This window comes from Notothenia coriiceps, unplaced genomic scaffold (assembly GCF_000735185.1).
Source record: "Notothenia coriiceps isolate Sejong01 unplaced genomic scaffold, NC01 NC01_scaffold00005785, whole genome shotgun sequence".
Taxonomy (NCBI): domain Eukaryota; kingdom Metazoa; phylum Chordata; class Actinopteri; order Perciformes; family Nototheniidae; genus Notothenia; species Notothenia coriiceps.
The window spans coordinates 50,655-66,375 of record NW_011338486.1 but is presented as its reverse complement, the minus strand read 5'-3'; the positions used below and the strand labels follow the sequence as shown (position 1 = coordinate 66,375).

General features: G+C 40.9%; 1 protein-coding gene across 2 annotated transcripts in view; it reads left to right on the top strand.

Moving 5' to 3' along the window:
• arfgap2 (ADP-ribosylation factor GTPase activating protein 2) overlaps window positions 1–15,721 on the top strand; it is a 33,099-nt gene that overhangs the window by 5,165 nt on the left and 12,213 nt on the right. For both annotated transcript variants that reach the window (XM_010768479.1, XM_010768478.1), the window contains exons 2-6: window positions 11,985–12,103; window positions 12,648–12,720; window positions 12,860–12,991; window positions 13,363–13,443; window positions 13,654–13,759. In XM_010768479.1, the coding sequence (XP_010766781.1) occupies window positions 11,985–12,103; window positions 12,648–12,720; window positions 12,860–12,991; window positions 13,363–13,443; window positions 13,654–13,759 (511 nt within the window). The remainder of the gene's footprint in view (window positions 1–11,984; window positions 12,104–12,647; window positions 12,721–12,859; window positions 12,992–13,362; window positions 13,444–13,653; window positions 13,760–15,721) is intronic.

Here is a 15,721-nt window from a genome sequence, read left to right as displayed (position 1 = left end):
AGTCATTAAATCATCTTAAGGTACACATGTAAACTGTTTTTCAGGTTACTTTATCCTCCATTAAATGTACATACAATGGAAATGTGTCATACACAGTAGAACATACAGTTCACACAGAATACATCTTAAAGTCTTAGAGAGACTGCATTCAGCGGCAGGGACGTGCACAGGTACGGGCTAATGTTGCCCGGGCAACGGCCCGTTTGGCCTTTTTGGCTGACATGCCCCTCCGGAGAGAGCGAGAGTTTGTTTTTCTTTTTTCTGTTGTGGCCGAATCAACATGATAAGCCCACAATTAGTATTGTAGCGTCTCGCTGCGGGAAACACACTTTGTTAGCGCTGTCATCTGCTGGTACGTTAAGACCACAGTGTCGGATTTTGGAAACTTGATTTTGACTTGTCTCATGGCAGTTAGGGTATAAGGGACAAACCAGGGGACTTTACTTCCTCTTGATACCGTCTGTTATTTACAAAAAAACACCTAAATATAGCCTATTTGTTGTTATTGTGCTTCTGTCTTTCTGTGTCTTTTCATCTGTAAACTCCCTCAACGGGGCCGCTCGCTCTCTTTTCTTGATTGCCCTCTGTGAACAGTTCACTGTCCCGCTTCATTGTAGGAATTCTGCCATGTCTCTACCACTTTAGTTTGACCATCTCTGTTACTAAGTTATGGAATACTAAATAAACAAGTAATTAGATACCTTACCGTTACTGCGCTCATTAAGAATAATGCGTCTTGAACTGGTTTCATTAATTAGTGTCTTTATGTTTCACAGACAGTTAGCTTGTTGTGGTAGGCTGGTAGCCTATTTTATTAAAGAGCATATCAAAAGAAAGACTTGTGTTATGTCTTCCTTAATGCAATAGTAATTGGGGGTGCAAGTGGAGTCTCGCAGAGGCAAAACTGTGGCGCGNTGTTGAGGTTCGGTGCTTATTAGATAGTGATTTTATTAGGTATTGTTGCTGTGGTACTCCTGGCTTTCTGTAGCTATGTCGTCGTTATAATTTAATTTCTTTTGTAGATTTCAGTATCGTGGTACGTTGTGTTGGTCGTTGCTAATGAATTGACATGTCTGTTAACGGTGGACCAGCGGTTGAAGTTGTAGAGCGGAAGCCGTCCCGGCCTGGTTCGAGCTTCTGAAGAGTCTGCGCGGAGCTGTTAAGAGAACCAGTAAATGTTGTGTTTGTTTGTGTTAAAATGTGTCTGCTGCTTTGTAAGTTAGTAGCTAATATGTGTGTAGCTGTCTGTTATTATTGTATTGTCTGTTTGCGTTTCCAGGTCCATGAAATATACGAGTGGTGTCTGTTACATATTTGTTCGTTATCTGATAATGTTCTTCAGGACGGATGATATTGCTCTGTGCATTATTGTGAAAAACATTTTCGGTCTTCTCATTGTTTTAAGGGTTAACATTTAGTGTGTTTTGTGAGTATTGGTTATGTTTTCTGTGTTTTTCATAAATATTTTTATTTTTTAATAACGTACCAAATTCGGCCATGTTTAGTATATTCGTGATTCATTTATAATGGTTTTTCAGCGGGTAATTTCTAGTAGATGTTTTGTGCCTGTGAAGCCTCATTATTTTAGTTTTAGTCAGTTTACTTTTTCCTCGTTGATGAAACTAAGCTAACGTTTAATTAACTGTGTTTTCTTCTTATTGTTTGTAGGTTACTTATACTCTTTGACCGTACAAAATTAGAGTTTTGTTGTAATCGTATTGGATATCGTGTAATAGATTGGCTAAGTAGCAGTTAGCCTTATTGCTCCGAGCTGCTGTTTTTCTATGTCTTTTCGGCACTCCTTTTATTGGATATATTTGTTTTATTTATAGTCCGCTTGTTTGCCCATGTTGGAGCGTAGCTTTAATTCAAGTCTGGGATACATTTTTCCGACTGACTGGTTTCTTCGGTTTGTTATGTTAAGTATAAAAGGCTTTTGTCCCCTTTTGAAGTGGTCAGCTCACCCTTCTTCTTCTGCTTAAAAAGAACGATTTTGTTTTTAATCGAAATGGTGCTTTCTGATGATACTGAATAGAATAGAATAACCTCTAAAGTTACATTCTACTAGAAAGATGTTTTTATCTAGTATTGTTAAGGCGAAGATTTAACATTGTAGATAGGACTTGGGGGTGAGGCCCATGAATGTTGTCTCGAGCAATAAGAAGTCTGTCTTAGCACCTCCCTTTGAACGTGTTGAGTGCTTCCATTTCGGAGTAGGATCGCTCGTGTGTTTTTTTGTGAGATGGGTGGTTCATACGTTTGTGAATTCGCTGTGCCTTGGCTCCGAGGGCCATCCTCCTTGCAAGTGAGCTTACGGTAACCTACATCTTGAGGGTGTCCATGAGTGCCGACCACGCATTCTCGTAGTAATAAAACGTTTTTGTTGATGTTACGGTCTTCGCATAATGTCCTTTTGTGCTCTGAGTTCAATCCGGAATATATACACGCTTCTGTGTTTTTCTTAAGTAGATTCTTCTCTCTGTTTGTACGCTTAAGTATATCCGGTCAGCTGATTTCCTTGAGAAGTCCAACTGTTTTTTGGTGCGTAAGCTGATTTGGGGGTGTGTTTTAGTGTGGTTGAGATTTGAATTATGTCGCTATAGTGTGTTTGTTGGTTCTGATGTGTTTGTCTGACTTGATAATTATGGTTTATTGTGATAACTGTCTTGGAGAGGTACTTGCTCTTCACTTGAAGAAGTTCTTTTCGTTGATCTCCAGTACAATTAAAAAAATATTGCCGGTCTGGCTTCACTAGATCTTTTTATGGTTATAAATATCGCTTTGTTTTTTTTACAATGTCACAAATTGTATATTGTTTGTATCCTTATTATCTGGCTTTACACGTTTTTTTTTTAGGTTAATTTTGTTTGTTTTACTATAGAGGTACTTTAACGCTGTATACTCAACACCATTTAGAATGTAATCAATTTCCTATACTCGCGCGACTTTCACTTGTTTCAGTTAGGTCAGTATATTTCATTTTGGGTATGTTCTGTTTTTCTTATTCCATGGCGAGGCTCCTTCTTCGTACTGTAAGTGACTTATGGATTGTTGTTGATCAGTGTGTTTCTGTGCTGCAGGTGTTCTCGTCTTGTTTAAGTTGAAGTCTTGAGTGGTTCTGTCTTGTATTATGATTTATATTTCTGTTTGTGTTTAGGTAGGGGAATCGGCATGTGATATGTAACGAATATTTCAAATAAATGTGTGTGTTTATAAAGAGTTTCATTGCCTCTACCTGTTTCATGTTTTTGTCGGTTGCAGTTTTGGTGTTTATGTAGATTAGTACATTCTATCTCATCATTATTTAATCTGATACCAGTAGGTTTGTTATCCTGTAAGGTTATATATGATGTAGTAGGCTGTAGATTAGTAAATGAACCTGGAAATGCTTTAGATAGTGTATTTTACTTACTGAGGTTGTTGTTTCTAATAAGATTGGCTGGATCATGTAACTCTTTCAGGTAATTTGAACATACAAGTGGCTAGGGTGCGTTAGTACAATTATGTCTTGACACGGACAATTGTGTTCTTGGTAGAAGTTCTGTGGATTTAAAGTTTCTGATTTTTTATGTGCTGAGACACTGCTCTTTTACTGTAGAGAAGCTAGGATACTGACTGTACTATCGAGTTTGTACATGTTCTTCGGTGGTCTTTTGTTGTCCGTCCTGGGGCTGTGGTGTTGTTGAGATTGTTTGTCTGAAGATGTCTTATCAGTCCTAGGGAAGTGTTTGTTCTCCTAATTAGTGAATCTGCACTTTTACTGCAATTTAGGTGGTGTTTGGATCATTTGTATTGCGTGGTAGATGTTACCTTAAGTCTTCGCTCTTTATTAGAAAAGTCTCTGTTAACGTGGAGGTATTTGCTTCAGGTTTTACTGCTATTCTTATTTTTTTTATTTAACTTTTGTGTTTTATGTATTATTGAATAGAGTTAGTTGGTTGGGCTCTTGTATCTATTGTGTGCACTTTCCATGAACAGTGGACCTTTTGAACACACATTTATTGTTCTGTTGTTGATGGCGATGCTATGATTAGTTTGTTTAATGAATTTTCGTTTTTTGTATTCTTGTTTGGAGTGTTCAGACTTAAGAGCGTCACAGCCTCGTGTGTTGTGTTGGTTATGTTATGACAGGTGTGGGGTCTACGAGGGGTATGTCAAATTGTTCCCATACCATTGTTAAGACGTTCTCGTTTCAAGTGACAAGGTGTATAAAGTCTGGGAATGAATTTGGATCCCTTAGGCTAAGAAGTAGTGGTGTGAGTTTTACACGTTAAGTAACTCTCTCGGCGGGTATGAGTTAAAAAACCGATGCTAAGCGTGCTAAAATTCTAATCGTGTAAAATTGAGGTCGGAAGAGTGAGATAAGGAGTACATAGTATATTCTACCAATGTTGTTTGATATTTCAATTGACGTGATGGGGTTATCTTTATGGTGATATCGTTTTTCAAAGATGTAGTGGTAGCCATGCTGCAAATTATTTTCCGTTTATTGGTGCTGGGTAGTTCTTCTTCGTCGCTGAGAACGTGGAGTAGTTTAGGGTGAGAAAGTGCGGAGGTAGACTCTGTCTAAATTTTACTCTTTGCATTATGGCAAAGGTGGCTTTCCATAACGTGATGTCTTGATGGAAGTTTGATAAGTTCTTGTATTTTTGTAGAAATATTTATACAGAGCTTACTGTCGTATAGGTTTGTATGGGTCGTATTTAGTTCTTGTTGTGTGGGTGTGCTTCTGTGCTTAGTGGAGGATAAAGGCAGTGCGTTTGCTATCAGTTTACTCATAAGCGTACTGCCGCTATTCCTTCTCGATGGTGATGGCACGTTGAGATTGGCTTGTTGGTACGCTGTTCTTCTTTTGCTTGCGGTCTACGTCCATGGGGGACTGCCTGTTGAATCTTCGTGTCGGCTCAGTCTCTTGTCGCTGTTTTGTGATTTTGTTGTGCTTGTTACGTATACGTTAATATGGTTTCTGTGAGTATGTAGGTCTAGTATTTTTTATTTAGTTCAGCCATGGATTGTACATGTTCTTTAAGCTGGATGGTTGTGGGTGGCTTAAACAGGTGATATAGTGTCTTTTTATTAGGTTATTGCTGTTTGAGAGCTGCGTGTGAGTTGTGATGTATGGTTGTTTCGTTCATCCACGTCAATGCTGTTAATGTGGGTAAATTGTCGATCATATTGTAAATGTACAAGACTTCCTCTCTAATGCCGGGTCTATATCTTATTTTTAGTTTAGATTATATTAACTCTTATTTGTTACGGTCATAAGAAGTCTTATTGTTATTACATAGGTCGTTTATTGAGTGTTTTTTAACTTTCTCTTGTGTCTTTCTTGTTTGTTTTGTTTTTATTTTTTTGTAATTTCTTTTTGGTGTCTTTGTTTTTAATGACGTTAGTTCGTTCCATATTCAGGATAGTATACCTGATTGTCGATTGTAGGGTTCCTCGTAACGAGGCTCAGAACGTTATAGACTTTCTTGTTTGAAACCAGTAGTTTTGAAATCGGAGTTTGTATGTTGTGTGTTGGTAAAAGTTGCATAAAGGTGTTGTATATTATATAGATGTCCTGGTCTTGGGGTTTGGGTGTCTTACGGTTGTCGAGTGTGGGTTCTCGCAATTATCGGTGTTTACTTGAAGAGTGCCGTGTAATAACATTAAAGTCATTCGTGGCGACTGGTAAGAGGTTGATTCGTTCAGCTTAATGTGCTATGAGTTGTACTTACCTTTGGTGGTGTCTTAATTTTAGATGTTGTATAGACAAATAGCTCGCAGGAGCCTTTTTAAACTCTTCAGAACCAAATTTACTTGGTTTCTTTTTAATCGGTTGCGACGCGACTCTGTCCAGCGTCTCGTGCCAGTGTGGGCTTCTCTCGCTTGTTGTCTTTTTATCGGCGTGGCTGCTGTTTTTATTGCCCGCGTGATCAAATTACTGTATTGTGTTGCGTTCTGAAACTGTATCGTGATCCTTGTGATTGGAGCGCAAGGTGTGTAATTGTTTTTTTGAACGAGCGGTGCTCCAGAATGGATGGTTGGACCCCAAAGGCAGGTTGTATTATATGATGTCTACTATTGTCAGGATGGATGCAATATTTCGTTTATCCCTGATGTACCACCTGATTTGTTCTTGCGATCACAGTATATCTAGTTTTGAGCTTGTCTGAACTGACATGACTCATTTGCTCTTTGGCTGTTCTTGGTTGAGATGTTGTAGATGGGTTGTGAGTCATCTTATCTAGGTTTAGTCAGGTTGAATAGATTTATCAGTTCTCAGAATACCTTACCTGGTATCTTGCCCTTTGTCTTATTGTATGCTTCGTGAGTCCTGGATTATGGTTGAGTTAGTTTTTGAATGTGACGTTCTAGGGTTTGTAGTGGGTTTTGAGTCATGTGTGGATTTCTAGACAATTGTCGAGAGTATTTTTAAGTGATTGTGCATGGCTTATTTTTGATTGGATATGTTGTTGTGACAGGGCTTTTATTAGATGTGCTTAAGACAGTGATCTAACATAATTGTGTGTTGATATTGTCTTAAGTTGGTCTCGATTGCTTGATGGCGCTGTTCTCCACCGGATCGATTTGGCGACTTGTACGGCTTTTATGGTAGGTTGGACTATAATTGGGGGGCGTAGTCTATGCTCGAGGGTAGATATGGAGATTTCTGGTCAAGAGTGGCAGAGGATGTGTTTGAATACCATATAATAAATGGACTGGTAGCCTGTTACCAATTTTCAAAGAAGCTTTGGATCTTCTTTACAAACAAGGCTCTCCTTAATAGGGACTTGGTTGTGCTGTGTTTTATATTTGTTTGATTTGTTGTGTTGTGGTTGTTTTAGTAAGGGCTTGTGAGCTCTGGCTTGCGGTGTGGATGCTGTTTGTATCGGTGTCACCAGATTTATAGTGGATAACACGTTGCTTAGGTTGCGGGGTAAGAGTGAATGGATATGTGGTTATCGTCTGTTTTTGAAGGAGAGGAGATTCGTTTTCTATGCTTCTGCGCTGTTTTGCATTTGATACATAAAAGTACTATAATTTGGATGACAGTATATTATAGAGTGTTGGAATTGACTTTGTCAATCTTCAGTGTGAGTAGTATTCTGCACTATCTCCATTTGAGTTGGTAAGGGTTTTGCGGTCATTAAAAACTATATGCTTAGTTTCTCATTAGCTTAATTGTACAATATATATTCCCCGTTGGTTTTAATGGGGTACTGTGCATGCACAGTGCTTGTAATGTCTGGGAGTTCAGCAGTTTTTCCATATGGAATGACATCAGAGTAAAATAATTATAAGTACTTTTACCACATTGCCGGTCTTTTTGTATCAAAACGAGTGTTAAGTCTGAATTTACCTGCTCGCGTGCACTGGCGAAGACGGTGTTCTTTTGTGCTTAACTGGTTGCGCTCTCGGAGTGAGTGTTTCATGTTGCGCTTTTTCTGCGCTGTTGGTGTTGTTGTTCGAGTTATGATGCGCGCTGATTCGGAGTGGTGCCGAGCCGTGTGAGTAACCCGTGGGTGTGGCTGTTTTTGCGCGCAACCTACGGACAAATTGGAAGGCAGTATTTATCTTGAACTCTTCCGGCGTCAACGTGCTCCTGAAGATTTATCGTATGCCTCAGTTGGTTGTCCTTTCTCGTAGTAGATGGGTCGTTTAGAGTGTTTAGCCTATTTCTTGGGTCCTTGTACTTATTTGTTACAGTGTTCCTGAGTTTTCGCGCCGCTTTCTGTTGCATGAAGGTCTCCTGTGTATGTTTATATTAGACCTTTGCTTTTTTAGAAACTTATTTTTGATATGTTTTGTAAGTACGTTCAGAGGATTTGTATGGTGGTAGTATGGGTTAGATCGAACCGGGTAAATCGCCTTCGGAATTTGTTTTGGGTGCGTGGTATTGTGTATTATTGTGCATAACTGTTACTGAAATGATAATTCTGATATTTGTCAATCGCAGCTGTCATGTAAGGCTCTTGGATGGACTACGGTGTTACGGTTGTGTGTTCAGGTTATCTACTTCGGGAAGTTTGTTAGCGTCATGGATTATATTCATGGGTGAGTAATAAAAAACTGAACTGCCTGTCCTTTAATGTTTAGTTGCATAGACTCTGGGTGCGGAAACGACGTCTGAACTCAGTTCCTTTAGAAGATCCAATGAGATGTTCTCGCGCATGAGAATGTTGCCTTATAAATTTAGCATAGGATGCCGTACAGCAGGAAGTGTTGAGACACTTGATTAGCCATTCATTATAGCGCCAGCCAGAGCCTCAATAAAGCTGCCATTAACTTCACTTAGAACATAAGTATCTATTATTGGTCATCTTTCAGTTTCCTAAGCTCAATTGATGGTAGTACTTACCGCGTCAGCGACTTTGCCTCCTGAGCATACATCCTAGCTGATAATCACTGTTACTAGTGGATTCGTAAGCTTCAGTCGAAGCTAGGTTAAGGATTGAACTGAGCAATATCGGTCATGTCATATGAATTCTGCAGCCTCTAACTATCCTGTACTCTAGACAGAAGAACTATTTCGCTGCAACTGCAAACATTAATATGCAAGGTCGTGACGCTTTTCTTCCAAAGCCAACTCCTCACGATAAAAGCTTTGACAGGAGTTATTCAATCAAAATCTAATCACATTAGGTGTCGTCATCATAGTCATTTTTGTTCAACATTTTGTCGAGCCAAATATGCTGCTTACATATGCTATGTAAAATAGACGTTTCTTAGATTAGCAAAACAGTGTATAATATATTTCACGGCATACGTAAATGATCTCACACTGGGAAGGTCACGGATCGTCCATATAGCTCTGTACTACGTAGTCCTGAGCTAAGACGTGTGTCCTAGTGTACATTTTGAAACTGCTAGGTGTCGTGGTCGACCTCGCATGGACGGTTAGAGTGTTCCAGTACGTAGGCATCTGCCTGCAAGGGCTATCGTTATTCCCCATGTGCACGATACTTCCGACTGGCTTGTGATATTGTATGATTGTATACGAAGCCTTACCTTGATGAAGCTGAGATGCACTCCCAGAGAAGCGTGGATGCCAGTGCAGTCGATGTTGTTCAATGCACTACTCCGTGGTAGATCATTGCTGGCCCATGCTCAGTATATTTCGTCGCTCAGTCAAAACACACCTGAGCGGAACATGGTATGACAAGGCAATATTATATAGCACCTTCAATGACAAGCATATTCAAAGTCGCTTTACATCATGAAAGACAACTCTCAAGTGTATAGTCAGTGCAGTGCAGAGCTTCTGTGAGCTCCAGAGCGTTTCTGAACGTTGTGATCAGCTGTTTTATCGGTGCTTTACAGACCGATGTAACAGCAGCCTGTCTGGTGCACAACAGGGGACCGTCGTCTGTCGCGCTGGCGTTGATCTAACGTTTCTGGAAATGCTTCACATTGACGTCTGGTTACGCAGGATTCGCTTTGTGACACAAGTGACGTTACGATTGTTCAGATTGTTGGCACGCATGCGTTACCATTAGTGTTGGTCCCCTGATTATATCAATTATAATGCAGCGGCAAAAAAAAAAAGTGCTTCAGCTGTATTAAAGTAGGCAGAAGTTGCAAGAATCTGCAGGTTCTGGGAGTCTTGTTTCTAAGATATATGTAAGCATGTAACTGAACGCGCTACTCCAAGTATAGTTCTGATCTCTCGGATGATAGAAGCTGTACCTCACCTAACCTGGGTCCTATAGATGTATAATTTGGCAGGCTATCTCAGATCAGAAATGTTTCTTTGAGCCTAAACCGTCGTGACTTATAAACTAGACGCAGATATATTGAACTCTATTGATTTGACGCTCACAGGAAGCAGTGTAAAGACTGCTGATAGGGTGATGTGATCCACTGTTCTTATTCTGTCAGTGAGACTCAAGCAGCCAGCGTCCTGAATTAGCTGCTGCTTTCTCATGATTTTTATGTAGAGACCTGTAAAACACCATTGCAGTGTCCATGTCTACTGAAGCTAAAAGCATGTGTCAGTTTTCCTATCTGTCTGTGACATATCACTTCTAGCCTCCATATGTATATGTGTCTTTAGGTGATAGCTAGCTGACTTAGTAAACTTGTCTTTACTGTGATCGTATTCACTCAGTACAGAAGTTCCCATGACTACACTATGATCTCTGCTCTGTGTTTGAACATTCATACGGACTGAAGCTTAGCGCTATACTTTTGCCATATTACGTTCTGGTACCCTAAATATGGCTCTACAACCATTACATCACAGTGTTGTCATGATTGTCACTGTAGTTGTAGAAAGGTCAGTAAGATCCAGTGCATTGATTGTTCAAATGCACTATACTCAGTGTTTGCTATTGTCGTGCATAGGTTGTCCTGGTGAAATAAGTGTATTGCTAATATGTAGTGACTGGAAACACATCAGTTATTTAAATGCAGGAAATTACTCAAGTGTGAAAAACAATGCTTTTTCAATGATTCTCTGTTACCTAGAGGATGACAGGATTGATATGGGGCCTGTAGTTTCTATTTACTAGTGTTGGCTTCTGACGTATGTATTTTATACTGTTATATCCGGTACCTGTCTGTTTGATCGTTGTATTCATTTCATATAATTTGTGTGCTCAAAATTATTGAAAAATTACCGATAAGCGAGTACCGGTACCGGTATCGATAAAATCCTTACGATACCCATCCCTAGTAAATGAACAACTTACAGGCCCATATCCAAAACTTGCCATCCTAGGTTAAAATCATTGAAAAGTTGTTTTCCACACTTGAGCTAATTTCCTGCATTTAAATAGAATCTGATGTGTTCCAGTCACACATTTACATAACCATTTCACCACGCGAGACTATCGCCACCAATTCAAACACTGGTAAGTGCATTGAACAGATCAATGACTGGATGTGTCAGAACTTTCTCCAACTAACAAATGATTAACGACTGTGGTAATGGGTTTTTTGGAGCAAGGCAGAACGTATAAAGTTAGCGCTAAGCTTCGTCTGCAATGTTCAAAACAACAGAGCCAGAAATCCTAGGTGTAGTCATGGACTCTGACCTGGTTTCAACGTCACTTAAAACAGTTACTAAGTCAGCCTACTATCACCTAAAGAACATTATCTAGGATTAAAAGACTAATGTCACAGCAGGATTTGGAAAAAACTTGTCAATGCCTTTTATCCTTCGTAGACTGGACTACTGCAATGGTTGTCTTTACAGGTTTCACTAAAAAAATCTATTAGAAAGCTTGCAGCTAATTCAGAACGCTGCTGCTTGAGTCCTCACTGACCTAAGAAAGTGGATCACCATCTATTCCTGTTTCTGAAGTCTTTACCTGGCTTCCTCGTGTGTCACATAATTAGTTTTCAACAATATTGCTGCCTGGTTTTATAAGCTTTGAATGTGTTTAGGCCTCAAAATACATTTTCTGACCTCCTGCCCTAAATTATGAACCATCCAGACTCTCAGGTCTTCAGGGACTGTGTCAGCTTTCTGTCGCCAGAGTCAGAACTAAACATGGGAGAAGCAGCGTTCAGTTATTATGCTCAATATCTGGAACAAAGCCCAGAAACCTGCAGGTCCGCTGCCAACTCTGATACTTTTAAATCCAGGGCTGAAGACTTGATCTCTTTTTGCCGCTGCCTTTTAATTGATATATTCAGGGGTGCCACTAAGTGGTACGCATGCGTGGCAACAATCTGAAATGCGTACCGTCACTTGTGTCACAAAGCGAATTTGCGTACCGACGTATATGTGAAGCTTTTCCAGAAGGCGGTTAGATCACCGGACGACAGAGTCGGTCTCTGTGTGCACAGACAGGGCTGCTGTTAACGTCGGTCTGTACAGCAGTACTGCGCTAAAACAGCTGATCACAACGTTCACACGCTCTGTGCTCACGAAGCTCTGCACTCCACTGACTATTCTTAATGTCTTTCATTGTTGTAAAGCACTTTGACTTGCCTTGTGTTGAAAGGTGCTATATAAATAAACTTGCCTTGCCTTACATGTTGTTTCCGTTCAGGTGTGTTTTGACTGTGCGGCTAAAAACCCTAGCTGGGCCAGCATCTCCTACGGTGTGTTTTTATGCATCGACTGCTCTGGCATCCACCGCTCCCTGGGAGTGCATCTCAGCTTCATCAGGTAAGCTTCGGTGTAAATCAACAATATCACCAAGCTGTCGGAAGTTATCGTCATGGAGAATACGATAGCCTTTGCAGCAGATGGCCCTAGGTTCTGGAACACTCTACCCCTCCATGTGAGGTCGGCCCAGACCCTAGGGGTTTTTTAATCTACACTTAGGACACACTTCTTCTCTCTGGCCTTCTAGTCAGAGCAGAGCACGACTCCTGACATTTCCCTGTGTGTGATTTTTTCGTTGCTGTTGTAATTTATTTTCTTCTGTTTTGCTATTGTAGAAACGTGTTTTATTGCATGTACAGCACTTTGGCTCGACCAAAAATCGTTTTAAAAATGTGCTATATAAATAAAACTTAATTTGATTAGATTTTGATTTGAATACTTCTTTGAAAGTTTGCGTGAGGAGTTGAGCTTTGTGAAAGAAAAGCGTTCCACCTTTTAATTAATGTTTGCAGTGCAGCAAATAGTTCTGTCTTGAGTACAGATTGTTAGAGGCTCAGAATTCATGTGTCATACCGAATTGCTGACTTTTCAATTTTTAACCTAGGTCCACTGAGTTAGACTCCAACTGGAACTGGTTTCAGCTAAGATGTATGCAGGTCGGAGGCAATGCCAACGCGGTAAGTCAAATTGGGGTTAGGAATGAAGCCATATAAATAAATAACTTAATGTTCTAGGTGAGGTAATTGGCAAGCTTTATTTTGGCAGCTGTCTGGTTTATTTATATGATGCAATAAGTCCCTTTGTCCTCTTCTGAAGACGGCATTCTTCCGCCAGCATGGCTGCTCCACAAATGACACCAACGCCAAGTATAACAGTCGTGCGTCCCAGTTATACCGTGAGAAGATTCGGCAGCAAGCTAATGCTGCATTGTCCAAATATGGCACAGATGTGAGTATCAATCTGTTTGGGGAATGGGTCCTGTGTCTAAATCATAACATATATTTATTAAATTCCATTGGGGAAGTCGGCAGTAAACTCTCTGTCTTTGTTGATCAACTGTACACAACCTCAACCTGACGTCATGGTTATTATCAGTAATGAACCGTTGTCCTGTGTATCATCTATATAGTTATGTAAGAGGTGTTATCACTGTCTGAAACGTGGTAGTAGATGCAGTGCAGAGTCCACTAGGTGTGCAATGATTTCATGTCAGACAGGAAGCCAAAACAATAACATTTGGAATTGCAAACATTGTTTAAACGTAGTTGATGAAATTGTGTTTCTCTCATAATAACAAAGTCTGGCCTTCTTTGTTGCAGCTATGGATTGACTCTTCTACAGCAAGCACGCCTTCAGCTCCTGAGAAGAAAGAGACAGACTTCTTTGCAGAACACACACAGGTTTGTTTTTTCCTGCAAAATGATGGCATGCTGCTAAAAAACCAAAACAAGTCCACAACATATCGATGTATTTTTCTCTACGTGGAACAGGAATGTTTTTGTGTCGTAGTATTTTAGTGATGCTGCATTATTTTATTGAAAATCATTTGAATCCTTGTGTGTTTAATTCAACGTATAAATAGCTTAACGTTTTCTTTTTTATGTTTGCAGGGTGCTAATGACTGGTGCATGGCGCCGCCCTCTGAGCCAGAGCTCAATGGAGCAGCTGTCACCTCGCAGCTGACGGACCCAACGGCCAAAGTCCAGGATGACATCCGTAAGTATTAAAAAACCTTTATGTTGACTGTCTGTTTTACACACACAACAGGCACTCGGCTTATTCAGCAAATAAAAGTCAGACGTCCTTTGTCGGCTCTGAAGGGAGCCTTCCAAAGTCGGACAATATAACCCGATGATGTCATAGTGATGTCATCAGGGTTATTTGGTCAGACAACAGAACGACTGCAAACAAGTTGGGAATGTTGGGTTTTTAAACGTGTCCAGTTGGTAGAAAAGTTATGATAAAAGGACATTATAGTGGTGCATTATGGGAAGTATAGGTTCCAAAATGACTGGAGTTTGTCTGATACAGGGACTGAACCTCATGATAACTCTACCTCTGCTGCTTTACATTGAACCTTTTAGAAAAATAACATTTTTACTTCAGCTTTTACTTTCTAGTCTTTAGATTAAGAAGATTCTGATGGGGTGTCTCTTTTCTTTAATATTCCATATTGAAAGATACTCAAAAAACAAACAAAACACAATGCTACAATAAATTCCAATGGCATTGACTGGCATGACATGACCAGAGTTGGGTGTAACGTGTTACAAAGTAACGCATTATTGTAATAATATTACTTTTGTTGGTAACGGAGGAGTGTAACGCACTTTTATAATTCAGTAATCACACTAAAGTTACTAACATTGCCCCGACACGCGTTACTTCGTTACTTTTATAAAATCAGTCATAATCACACTGACAGACAAGAGGGGTTTCCGCCGCAGGTTTATATGTAGGCTACATAACCTGCGCGATTTGCGCGTCCACATCTCCACGTGCAGTGTTGCATAAACATGGCTGAGTCAGCGATAACTTTCGAAGGGTGGAGGTACCGTGTAACGACGAGACACCGTTACTTGAGCTCATGTGGATTTAATCATTGTACTGTGTGGGGTATATTGACGACAACTTCCCTGTTCCCCATGTATGTTGTAGCTGATTGTGGGCACCTGGTGCCCTGTGTTTAATTCCTCCCCCTCACCTGTGTTTAAATGCTCCCCCTCACCTGTGTCTAATTAGTCTGTATATTTAAGTGCTGTTTCTTGTAGTGCTGGGAGAGTGGTAGTGTGTGGTGGCTGCAGGCTGGGCTCGCGTGAACAGCAGCAGGATTGAGGCTGTGTGAACTTTGTGCACATTGTTTTAATAAATGCCCACGTCGGGTTATATTTTTGGACGTTCTGCCTCTGCCTCCTTGCTTGGTCGGGCCGCTCAACGGTCAGTCTCACAATTGGTGTCAGAAGTGGGGTTCGACCAAGTGAGGAGGTAAAATTGACGAGAGGAAAGAAGAGGGACCAAAGAGAGGAACCGCGGCTGGGGGTGGCTAGGCCTGGAACTGACCAGGGGGCCACGGCTGCTGAGGCAGCAGGAGACGAGAGACAAGGAGGATAAGCTAACGGACGAGCTAACGGACGAGCTAACGGAGACAAGGAGGACGAGCTAACGGACGAGCTAACGGAGACAAGGAGGAGAAGCTAACGAACGAGCTAACGGAGACAAGGAGGAGAACCTAACGGACGAGCTACCACTCCCAAAGTCCTTAAATTTGTGTCCCGTGGTGCCACGGGGTGTTAGTCGAATGTTCGTATGTACCCCTTGTCCCTTCAACAGCAGTTCATATGCGGGTGCTGTCATGTTACAATATAGGTGTACCTCCGACGTTCTCATTGCCCGCAGAGAGTCATGAAGGGGGGGAGAAGAGGAATTTCGGCGTGTCATGGAGTTAATAGTGACAATGGCCTATTCCTATCTGTCAGACGGTGGTTCAACAACCGAAAGCGAATTTGCCTGCTCCTTATCTAGGGAGGGGACTCCCGGTACCCTGTGTGGTCTAGGGGAGGGCAACTCGGACTACCTCCGGATATATAGGGAGGGAACTACGGTACCTGTGTTGATCTAGGGAAGGGAAACTCACGCATACCTGGACTTATATAGGGAGGGAACCAAGACAGCCAGGAG